Source organism: Aulostomus chinensis, chromosome 8, assembly GCF_037954235.1.
Source record: "Aulostomus chinensis isolate RoL2024-O1b breed Wild chromosome 8, RoL_Achi_v1.0, whole genome shotgun sequence".
NCBI lineage: Eukaryota > Metazoa > Chordata > Actinopteri > Syngnathiformes > Aulostomidae > Aulostomus > Aulostomus chinensis.
Genome location: NC_141327.1, coordinates 13461700 through 13474430, shown reverse-complemented (window position 1 = coordinate 13474430; position 12731 = coordinate 13461700). Strand labels below are relative to the sequence as shown.

At 42.1% G+C, this 12731-nt stretch overlaps 1 protein-coding gene across 2 annotated transcripts in view; it reads left to right on the top strand.

The window, feature by feature from the left end:
- Positions 1-12731, top strand: part of LOC147257257 (zeta-sarcoglycan-like) — a 345523-nt gene that overhangs the window by 265431 nt on the left and 67361 nt on the right. For both annotated transcript variants that reach the window (XM_086211072.1, XM_086211073.1), the window contains exon 4: positions 4138-4225. In XM_086211072.1, the coding sequence (XP_086067198.1) occupies positions 4138-4225 (88 nt within the window). The remainder of the gene's footprint in view (positions 1-4137; positions 4226-12731) is intronic.

Here is a 12731-nt window from a genome sequence, read left to right as displayed (position 1 = left end):
GCAGGGTGGCTTCACATTGTGTTGTTAAATCAGTGCTCTTGCGCATGATGATTGTGTGTGACTGAGGACGGGGCGTTGAGGCTTATCAGAGGTAGACTGTGATCATTGTGACGCTGCTGTAAATCTGTTACAGATACGTTGCCATTCAGAGTGTTTCCATGCCCCTCTAGTGAAATATAAATGACATGAAAAAGACAAGTCTTTTTTTTTTATTGCCACGTAGAAGTAATCTATCACTTTCCGCGCTTATAGCGAGCAGAGTAAACATGTACTGTACTTTTTAACGTCCAACTCTGTAAAGTTATTGTGTACGAGACCCATTTGATTGAAACATAACAAATAAAGCATTAATTCTGCGGTGAAGAAACATTTTCAGTACAACTGCAAAACGCACCACCAACATCAAATTAACATTTATACAAGAAAACATCAGAGCGTCATCAAACATTCACAGAAGAAGGATTTTCCCGAATACAACTGTAATGCTGCAGCAATCTGGTGGACATTAATAGATGCTTCTAATTTAAGTTTTGTTTGTTCTTCCATTTGATTTCAGTGCTGCACTAAAACTTTTGTTCATCATTTTTAGCCAAACAAATACAGCAGGCCAACACTCATCACAGCTCAAAGTGTGTGTTTGCACAAGCAGAGTCTGCATCACTGTGTTGCAGCTCTTATCAGGCTCACCTAGAAAGTCTTGGTTGGTTTTCACAAGTACCGTTAAGTACTTTTCTTTATTTATTTCTAAATCGTTTTTATCTTCAAGGTTACGGCTTCATTATGCCCGTTTTCTGTCACCAGGATGACACAAAAAATACCAGACTGATTTTCATGACTCTTAAGACTGACAGCTCAAGATTACATTTGATCCATTTTGAGAATTTCTATTTTTTTCCCCAGATCCTTTAATTATGCCAGATAGGGAATTTCATCCACATTTTGATTAATTTGAACAAGTGGGTGCAGATCTATATGGTGGTTTGAATATCAGATTCACGTTTGATAGAAAAGTGGGTGACTAACATTGGTAGTGGAGGTCTGTACCTCTCCAATAACCTCAGCTATTCGTGTGTGCGTCAGGAATACACCGAAAAAACAAAACAAAAAAACAGGAAACCTTTCGGGAAAACTGGGAGAAGTTGGATGAAATGGTCACTTAGGATCTTCCACAGATACTTTCATTAATTTCTCAGGAAAGATTGAATTAACCTTGAAGGAGATCACTGCTGGTTTCATGTGAGGTCTAAAGCCAGTCAGGCACCATCAGAATGTTGGTGGACCCAAACAAAGAGAAGAAAAGAGGTGGGGGGGGGGGGCAAGTGATGAACCCATATACTTATTAAACAGGAACAAAAGCAGTACAGGAAAAAGTACAAGGAGCTACTGTAACAAGACCAATGAGCTGAACAACAAGACATAGCAGACGATCGGACAAGGACTGATGAGGGAAACGGAACCAAGATACAAGCAATGACAACAGATAGGAACAATAGGAAAAGGGCTGAGGCTGATGAAGATGAACTATCACTACACAAGTGAGTCACTCAAAAAGGTGGCAAACTGGAAGTAAAACAAGATAAAGACAAGAATGAATTACATTTCACAATAAATCACTAAGAGAACACAAAACGAAAACATGCAAAGAAGACGGAGTAAGAACACCCAGATCAAAACTGTGAGAGTCATGAGATGCTTACTAGAGGAATGATGAGAAAGTAAAATGGATTTTATTCGTCTTCATCCGTTTGTTCATGGGGCGGCACGGTGGTGCAGTGGTCAGCACTGTCTCCTCACAGCAAGAAGGTTCCGGGTTCAAGTCCCGGCTCCAGCACAGGATCTTTCTGTGTGGAGTCTGCATGTTCTCCCTGTTCCTGTGTGGGTTCTCTCTGGTACTCCAGCTTCCTCCCACAGTCCAAAAACATCAAGAGGGGACGAAGCTGATTGATACTCTAAATTGACTGTAGGTGTGACTGTGAGTGTGAATGGTTGTCTGTCTCTATGTGTTGGTCCTGTGATGGACTGGTGACCTGCCCAGGGGGAACCCTGCCTCTCGCCTGAAAGCTGCTGGGATAGACTCCAGCCCCCGCAATATTCGTAATCAGAACCCGGAGTCTGTTAGGTGCCTTCTTTTTTAAGTCTTCTCATAGTAGCGTGTTTAAATGCAAAGGTATGAATATATTTAAACTTCTGCTTCTGATCAAAAACTCAACAGACCAAAAGGCAGTGTTAAAAGTGCAGTGATTTTGTTGTGTCTGCAGTTGTTTCGAATACAATTTGTTATTTAAAAATGAGTAACCAAGTCAATAAAGAGCCACTAATATCAGCTGATGCTGCGCTGTGATTAGCGTGAGAGATTCCAGGTATAATGAACACCGTGTTCATTAAAGCAGATGAGCCATGATGGTAACGGGTTCACGTTCCACCCAACACATTGTTTGACTCCATCCAGCTGTTGTATAAATAGACATTAAGAGTTTAATATTCAGTATTTGCATCCTGTATCTCCATACATTTGCATACGGGCGCTTAAGCAAAGAAGACTTTCCATATCCAGTGGCACTTCTAGATGACGGAGTCCTGCACCTCCTGAATGGGATCAGGCCTGTTCAGACACACTGCCCATTGAGCTGGAATGATTCAGAGAACACTACATCTGTCATGCCGTACAAAACACCCATCGCCTTAAACAGAGTGGAAAGATAATATAGTGAAGCCTATCACACGCCCCGTTGAAAGTAATTAATCCAGCACACATGCCTGTGGAAACAGATAGAGATAATAAAGCACCTGGACCGCTCGTTTGTTTGGTATTTTATTGGTAAGCAGTGTGGTGGTGTGTGTAAACTTGTGTTTGTCCCATGATTGTTTGGTGTGTGTCCATGCGGGGATTCTCCGGGCGTCCTGTGCAGAGAAACAGAAAGGTGTGACGTATTAAAACTTTCCTCTCGACCGACAGACCACAAAACAATAGAACCTCACCAATGTTTCCCTTTTCCAATTTTGACACGAGTCTCGTTTGAAATTCAGACCGCAATGCAGCAAGATATTAATTTGGGGAAATCAACAGAGATATTGAGTCACCTGTGATACATTCAATTAACGCCGGCAAAACAGCAAAACAATTTAAAAGCGTAACACTGAGTAGAAGCTTGGGAAGGACGTGAGCTAAGTGCCGAGATAAACAAAAAATGACAAAGAAAAACAGGGAAGAGTCGAGTTAGCGCTGCTGAACATCCGGTTCTCTCATCTCAAAGTCAACGGGTCGAATACTAGAAATAATGTTTGTGTTTAGGACACGCTGAAGATATTTCAATGTTTACTTCTACAGCATAAAATACATTAGTAAATGCCACATCTGAGAATGTCAAAGCTTTTCACTTTTCTGAAAAACAACTGTGGTTTTTATTAAATGTCAGAGCAGAGGTCAGGGTCACAATGACCTTTAGCTTACAAGCAGTCCGAATGTGGTTTTGGAGAGGTGGCCGCTGGACTTGCTGACTGAGCCCCTGCAGAATTCCGTCATGCTGGGATGCGTCATAACCTCTAGTCTGCAAGGGCGGTGAAGTCTGGACATCCACCTGAACTTATCATTCCAGCCGTGTGTGTTCAAATCAGTGTCGCCAGACTGAGACGCCGTAAACGTCGATGTGTTTTTTTAAAACAAAACCAGCCCCGTGCTTTCCTCCCTGAAGTTGTGACCTTGATTAGAAACACACATTGTCTCGCTGAGTCTCTTTCACCAATTATGTTGATGTGTGTTGCCCAAGCCCTCCTCTCGTCTCCCAGTCTGTGAAATCACAAATGGAAATCAGCATCAGCAACAGAGGAATGCAGGTAGAAGTTAAAGTATTGGTTATAATGCAGTTTTGACCCTGTCCAGATGGAGGCGGTCAGGGGCTAAAAAGAACGGAGTGAAAGCAAATAGAACATGTTAAAAAGTGCGTCATGACATGTAAGTGTTTGATATAACTTCACGGTTGTGTTCACGCATGTTGACTGTCAGCAGTTCTATTAGCTCGTCTATCGATCCTGTTCTGTGTCTTCTCCAGGCAGGAGTGGACACGTTTCTTTGTGAATGACATCAGGTCTGTTTGCTGTTATCTCAATTATCATTCTCCCTCCTTCTCTCTGTTCCAGGACAGTCCATTGATCCTGCAGTCAGACAGAAATGTGACTGTTAACGCCAGGAATGATCAGGGACAACTGACCGGTCAGCTCACCGTGGGTAAGACATCCACACCCAGCTCTCTCTTTTGCTTTGTTTTCCATTGGACTTCTTAAATCCTTTCTACTCTCTCCCTCTCCTTTGGTTTACTGAAGTAAACACATTCTGTTTTAATGAGAGTATCTCGCCGTCGTACAGCCATCCTGCTTTATAAACATTTGTCCAAAGCACTCAGAGGACATGTGGCTTATCAGGTGAATTCTCAAAGGACTAACAGAGAGAGCCTGAAGTATACTTTAACCCACTGCCATATATTTCACAGTATATATTTATTTTCTGTGCATTGGAGTGATATTAAAGTCTATGTGATGTGTTTTGAAGGCCTTGGATAGTTTAGGGATTTAGTATCAGTGGTTTTTATGTTTACTTTGGTGATAGATTATAGATTTCTGAGAGAGAAAAGAACCGTTATCTGGAAACGGCAGCCTTGATGGAGCTAATTGTGAGACCGAAAGGATAATATTTACGAGTACAAAGCTCTGATGAAAGTTTAAAAAATCTATATATGTTTATGGAGCAAATGCTGAATAAACCTGGTGATAGTGAACGTAAGGAAAATAGGACATGTTTAAAAGTTTGAGGACTTACTGGTAGAACTGATACATGAAATTCCACATCACTCTTCTAAATGAAAGTCACATTTACAGTCGTGGTGTTCAGATAATAAAAGAGCAATGTTTGCAGTACTTCTGGGTAAATATGTAACTCTCTACTGTACACTACCTTATTCTAGTCGAAATAAGTCCCTAGCAAGGACTAGTTCTTGTCCTCCTGTCACAGCCTCACGTGAAGTACGGCTCCATAAATGCGAGAGCCGCTGAGGACAGTGTTGACATAATGATGGCTGACCGTAAATGTAGTCATGTGTGAAAGTGACTGGCAGTGGAGATGGAGCTCAACCTGAGAAGGCCTGCTGTGTTTTAGCACAAGCTTGTTGTTGTGCCATGCGTGTAAAACCGTGCGGAACCCCCACCCCCCACCCCCCGTCACCACGTCACAGAAACTCCACATACCGTGAAGTGCACCATTACCTGGCAGCGGGTAGCTTCATGAGCTGTGTGAACTCATTTATTAGAGTAATAATTTCATTCACAATTTTAGGGTTGTTTTTTTTTTTGTTTGTGAAAGGAGAGAAATTGGAGGGCCATCTGTTCAATGGGGTTTCACTCTCCTCTGAATCAGTTTTGCGTTGTACCATTTGTGCTTTCCAGAAAAAGAATTCTGCAATCCATGACCCATAGTACGTAGTTGTTTGGTTGTTCGTTTTTAAAGAAACGCCTCTATAAATGATGTTATAACTTTAAAAAAAGAGTTTGTCCCAATTGCTTGAGACTTGTAAATTGATGGAACTTGAAAAGACAAGTTGAGATAATTCTGTGGGAAAAGTTTATTTTGTTTTGGATCATTACAGAAGTACCTCAACTGGTCTTGTCATGTTCCATCAACCTAAAATTCCCAGAGAATCAGGAGCCCTAAGTTTTTCAAATACTTAACTAACAGCTGTTAATGTTACAGTGCATTCAGTCAGGAGTCGACAGAATTAACGACAGTAATTTGGCCAATAAATGGCCGACTTTTATAAAGTGAGTTTGAATCAGTGACTCACCAGGAGTCTGGTGTTGGAACTGTGGCCGCACCAGTGGGGTGACCTTGTAGTCGTGGTTATGCTGCCAGTTCGATCCCCACTCCCCCCTGAGCTGGTGTCAGTGCCTTCAAGCCAGTTACCGAACCTCTAATTGACTGACTGATGAATAGGTTGGCTCATTTCCACAGTCGCTGGGTTAATGGATCAATGGGTCAATGAGGCAACATTGTAAAGCACTTCCTGATGAAGTCACCATGGCAGGAAAGTTCATTTACCATCTGAGATTATGATGGCAGATGAGTTCAGAGCATTTAAATGTATAGTTGTCGTAACCCATGTCGGAGTGAAACCAGATAAACTAAGACAGCAAAGAGATGGTGAAGTTTTAAAATTAAAAAAAATAAACCCGGAATTAGTGTATGATTAGCTCTTAATTTTACTGCAAAAAGAACATATGATCAGTTTAATAGAGGAAATGCTAGCTTGGTTTATTTGGACAATAATATTCTATTAAATATCAGAATAACAGGCCAGACATTATTATGATACGTTACAAACATTATTGAGAAGTCTCGTGTATAAACAGTTCAATCAGAATAGATGCGTCAGCCTGGAAGGAATTCTCAGTCAGATTGAGGAGAGTAATAACCATATAATAACCATAATCCGTTAAATGGCAGAATGTTAAGCAAGTAAAAAGTTCAGTTGGAATCTTGAAATAGATTTTATTCAGATTGAAGAAGTTGATTATGACAACAGTACATATCCTGACTCCGGTTCTCTCGTTTTCTTCTCGTATTAGATAAAATCTACTTTAAAAAAAACAAAAACAAAAAACAATTTTTTTTTAGCCAGAAATGTAGTCAGGGCAGGAGAAGTAAATATAAAAATAGATCAAAATAAACAACAACAAATATTATGATCCCCATAATCTGACCAGGCGCTCTTCAGCGTGTTAGCAGATCAACAAACTTCACAAGTTAATTATCCTTACAGGGAGGAGTCGCTAAATAATGAAATAGATGTGAAAAATTATCAGCGGATGTCACAGTTCATGTCTGGAGGTATTAGCTGAAAACTGTACAAGAAATAAAAGGTTCCTTTGCTTGTTGTCATTGTTCCATTAGCAAACCGAATTATTCCCTAGGATTTATGAAGAAAGAGATAAACAATAGAAATGAAGACACTGAATCAGAATTGAGGACATTGCAGAGATGGAAGGTCATCATAACATTTACCATCTGACACGTGGGGTGAATGCTTCTGTCCACTGTCTTCCTCCCATGATGGAAATGGACTATCAGTATTCACCGCGTCGTCATGCGCGGCGCCACACGTGCACCCAGCTCCCCCTTTTCCTGACACATGGCAGGTTTAAAACCCTTAACAGCTCACCTCCTGCTTTTAAAACTCCCCAAAGCTGCTTTCCTCACCAAGAAAACCACTTTAACGCTTGTGTGTGTGTGTGTGTGTGTGTGTGTGTGTGTGTGTGTGTGTGTGTCTGTGTGTGTGTGTGTGTGTGTGTGTGTGTCTGTGTGTGTGTGTGTGTCTGTGTGTGTCAGCATGCCTATCTCACAGTCAGCAGAATCAGTCTGTAAAATTGGACGGCCAGACAGCTTTCTGCAGTTAATTTAGTCTGCTCGAGGATGACATGAACTGTGTCGCATCGTCTACCTTGTGCAGCCACACACACACACGCACACACATAAAAACACTCACACACACTTACACACTTCAAGTCATGTGTTGAATTTTAAGTGTTGAACAAGAACCTCTTATAATATTTTTGCCAGACACATTTACACACTAGTTACTTTGAGCAAGGTTGATCAAACACAGGAAGACAGACACACACACACACACACACACACACACACACACACACACAAAGACAGACTTCAGTGACTTGCTGATGAGACAGAGTGGGTCAGAACAAACTCACAGGAGGTTCTTCTTTCGGGCCTCCTGCTGCTTCCTGTTGCTTTTTGCTTACTCAGCCGCACATTGAACACACACAGGCAACCCCCCCCCCCCCCCCCCCCCCCCCGAAAAAAGACATCCTTGCTTTTCCATTACTTGGTATCCTTGGAGGAATCCCCAGAAAATACTAAAACTCAAGATGATGATTTCTCTTCAGCAGACACAGAGGAAGAAGAGAACGTCGCACCTCAGTGAACCTCTTATTAGCATTCATCACTAAAACTCAGAGGAACAACTCGCTCTTGCTTGTACAAGAGATACAGGATCATCCCGGTCAGTGGATTGGAAAGGTGAAGCAAACATCGGGATTAGAATATTAGCTTAGAAAACCATGACATAAGTGTACTTCCAGATCATTGCAGCTTAGATGGTGAGAACACTTCTAATTGGAGGGGTGTTTCACTTCGGTAAATACATTATTTTAAATGTTGAATAATGTCACTGGGATTTAGCGATGAACTTCAGTGTATTAGGTCTCTAAACGTTCCGGTAGGATATTTATTTTTTCATTTGCACAACAGTGTTGTTTTGGCTGGTTACATTTTCCGAGTGGAACACAGAACATTCTAAATTTGGAGTCATTTGAAAATATCAAATTACATTCTATTATTATTATATTATGTATCACAGTGAAGTATATGGTGATACTACAGTGGACTTAAATTGAAAAGGCTAATGTTTTGTTTTTTAATGCCTCTCTGCACATCAGTGTTAGCATTAGCGCTGTCTCTGCAAGTTCCTCCAGACATGGACTGCACTGGACAATTATGCTCCTGTCCTCATAAGTAATGTAATGCAGTTATTGAAAACTATAGGGGATTTTTTTTCTTCTGGTGAAAAGGAGTGTTGAGGCAATGTTTGAATTCGTATTTTTTGTCGTTTTACATTTTAAAATCAGTCGCTCTTCTTTTCAGTTGCATGAGAAAGAACAGGAACCCCTTTGTCTGAAGTTTAAAGATTTTGATCTTTCATTGGCAAGAGGATGACTTGATAATGACTGACTTTTCATTTCTGGGTGAACTACCCTGGTAAACACAGTCCTTATCAATGTAGACAAGTTCTTTAGTTTTTCTTCGTTTTTTTTGGGAGACGTGAATTTGAGTTTTGAGACGGTTCGCTCTTTCTGCTTGTCTGGCTCTAAAAACGATGGACAATCAGCTTATTTCCCAAAAAGCTGTCATGAGTGAGTAAGCGGGGATTGTCCCCGCTCTCAAGCCTTAGGACCAGCTTTGGTCATCGCTCATATTTGTTAAGACTGTTGAGAGATGTAAATGAGTTCAACTGCAGACTAAATTAACAAAATTAAAATACTGTGGGGCTGAAGACTTAACAAAGAACACATGGGGGCAGAAAGGGGAAGCGAGCAGGACGGTGACGAAAGGACTCCACACAGACGAGTCCAAACCTGAAAATCTCGAGCAGTCCGACAAGACGGTAACAGCTGCCGCTGAATCTAATCCGATAACTCTCAATGTGCGAATCCTACAACGTGACATCAGTAAAGCACACTGAGAGTCTTTATTTCCCAACCTGACAGTGCCTTAGCTGACAGCTTATAACAAGATAACAAGTCTTTATAGTCAGACACTTTCAATCAACCTGAAGAAACTGTTTTTTGTTGTTGTTGTTTGTTTTTTTGTTTTTTTTTTCAAATGCAACAGGCAAAATTCTCTCAGGATTTCTTGAAATACGATTTTATGTCTTGAAAAACAAGTGTCACTATTTTAATGAGGTACTTCGGTTTCATATTGAGATACTTTGACAACAAATTTGACAAATAAAGACAGGATTTTCTTTTGTCTTTTTGGATTGTTGGCTTAATATAAAAACGACTCCCCCAGGAAGTGCCTTAATTTAAAAAAGTATATACCCAAATACTCTCCAAGGGCTCTTTTTTGCAAGAGAAAATCCGACTGCATGTTTTGGCCTTAGGCAGTTCATCACATTTTTATTGCTTTCTCTCTCTCTCTTCCTTCCCTCCATCCCTTCTCTTCATCCCCATCCTCTCCGTCGCGGTCATCTCATTAATGTGAGTGAGAACCTTTCATCTTTGTCTTCTGAATGGCTAACTATAAAGATGATGAGTGAACTTGGATTTTTGAAACCGTAACCTTTCACCCGCAGAGGTGATGAGGCTCCAGCGGCAGAGGCTCTACGGCAGGGGTAGGGAACCATGTGCCATGGAGGGCCGTGTGTGTGCAGGTTTTCCTTCCAACCAAACACTTTAACAGGTGATTCCACTGATTAACACTCCTTCAGCCACAGAAGAATGTTAATCAGTGGAATCACCTGTTAAAGTGTTTGGTTGGAAGGAAAACCTGCATACACACGGCCCTCCATGGCACATGGTTCTCTTACCCCTGCTGTACGGTGTCAAAGCATCAGCCTTTGGAGGATCGACCCTGGGATTATCATTAGGAAAGGAACGGCTGTTCAAATGTAATCTGCTTCGCTGTGCAGAGTTTAAAAACATAAGATGCTGACCCCAAATATCTCAGATCTTATAGTCACGAACCAATTTCCACTAGTAGTTGTTTTTTAAGAGATTGACAGTTCCCCCGAGCCTTAAAAACACATTATCTCACCACTCACTAGTCATAAAACTGAATGAGCAAAGGGAGACTCTCAAACACAGCTAAAAAAGAATGACAGGGGAGAATGAAAGCTCTCAGTGAACCAAACCATTAAAACTTCAGGTGTGAATGAAATGAAAATGGTGAGCACTTCCCTTACGTTGAGAGGGAAACTTGACTCATCAGCTGGCGCACACAAAGAGATAGCTTTTGTAATCCAGTGTCCCTTTAGTGAAACTCTTGTGTGGTGGCTTATTCCAGCATCTCCTCACACAGTAACGCTGAAAAGAAGACGGTTTACACTCTGTAGTAGCAGCTCCCATGCCTCGATTAGTGTGCACAAGAAGAGGGAAAGCATTATCAGGCCAAAATCAAATCCAAAACGCTTCGCAAATCAGAAAACAACAATCTCAATGGAGAACGCAAAATCCCCAAAAATACCTAACAAATGCAAAAGCCATTGACGCAAGGGACCGACCAAGATCAGAACGTGCAGAATATACCGGGCTATGTATACAGTATTTCTCTACGTGTGCATGGAATCCCCAGACAGCGAGAGAATCTCTAAAATGGATTCACTCATTGAGAACCACTGAAGTGCTTTAAGCATGGGGGGGGGGTGTCAGCATTTCCTGTGCCGAAATCTACAAACCATCTTTTTTGAGGGGGTTATTTTGTCTTTAATTATTCCGAAGAATGAAGGGGGGGGGGGGGGGGGACGCCTTCCGTGACGAGTAAGTTCAGATAATTTATCACATCTGAACGTTTTGAGGCATGTGGAAGAGACTGAGTTGTGCCAGCACAGTAAATGTGTGTGAGGGGAAAAAAATGATGATGTGTGTCTGTGGAAGCAGTTACAAAGTGTACAGTGACAAAGAGGGCTGACTGAGATGAAACAGCCCTGAGAAGGAAAGTGGCTGACCCTGAAAAGAGACTGCTGTGGTACTTTTGCTCAACTGGGATGAGACACATGTTCAGCCCTTTATTGTCACCAGGGCAGGTGACAATGATATGGTTCGGTAGACAAGACTGGCCAGGAGAACAGACAGTTAGTTTAATAGCACGACGAAGAGGAGGGGCCACCAGATCAGGTGCATGACAAGGTGCAGGAGCAATGGCAGCTCTTGGGGGAGGAACCATGGAATTTCTACCCCCCCCCCCCCCCCCCAAAAAAAATCAGCATATCTATCTGCCCTCACTTCAACCCCCTGGAGTTCTGGAAAAATGTTCCAAGAAATCCAGTGGGGGAAAATGGGAGCATCCAGCAGCTGACATCAGATCTGAGGAGGAAACAGGCCAGGTGAAGCCAGCTGTTATTGACTATTACACCATCAGTGGCATGGTGAGAGCCGAGGCTGCTCCTTCAGTGTCATTACCGCTCATCACCAGAGCCGCACGGCACACAACCAGCAGGAAGCCCACAGAGAGAATGCAATACTTGGCAAGCATCGCACCAGCGAGTAGAGACCCAACAGCATGATGAAGCACACTGCTGGACCTCATCATCTTCTCATTGACTGCTGACTCTGAAGGAAAAAACAGGAGCAGAGCTGTGGTCACAGAGCCTGCATACACATGAATCCTGCAGAGAGACAGCAAATACAACTCAGGGTGTATTTGAAAGAGATTCTGCAGGACAGTGTAAAGAGGACTTTCTGTCAAACTCTATTAATCTTTATATTTATTTCCAATGTTCCGTGTGTGTGTGTGTGTGTGTGTGTGTGTGGTTGTAGTGGTGGTGGTGGTGGGGGGGAGGGGGGGCATCACAGCCTTACATGTTTATGATCCGACTGTCATATTGACTTTTCATTTCTCAAAGTGCCTGCTGCCGCTGCTGATGAATGCTCTTTCTCTTCAAGCCAGGAAAGCTACGGGTAACACTCATTACCCTTTTGTGTGTGTGTTTGTATGTGTGTGCGTGTATCTCTTATGATATGGGGACAGGTTTCACTCGTACCTGGACTAAGACCAACCTCCATCCTCTCTCCAACCTTTTCAGAGCAGCTCCCAACATTCAGTCTCTCCTTCTCTCCCTTTTTCCTCCCGCAACTGAACACAGCACTCTCGCTCCACTTCCTTGTCCTTCTCTACGCTTTTCCTTGTCCTTCTATTACCACTGTTCCCTTCCTCCATGTCCTCACTCTTTCACGTCATTTCTACCTGTCACACAACCTTTTTTTTAAATCATGCATTGCCCTCATGTTTTGTCTCAACCTGAATGAATTTTCCACCGTCCTTGTTACCTTCCTCTAAACATGGGCCTGCATTTATCACTTCATTATCTTTACCCTCTTACACTAATTATGTTCTCTTTTATCTAGGTGGAATTACTCACCCTCATTTCTCTGGCATTCAACTCATGTTACTC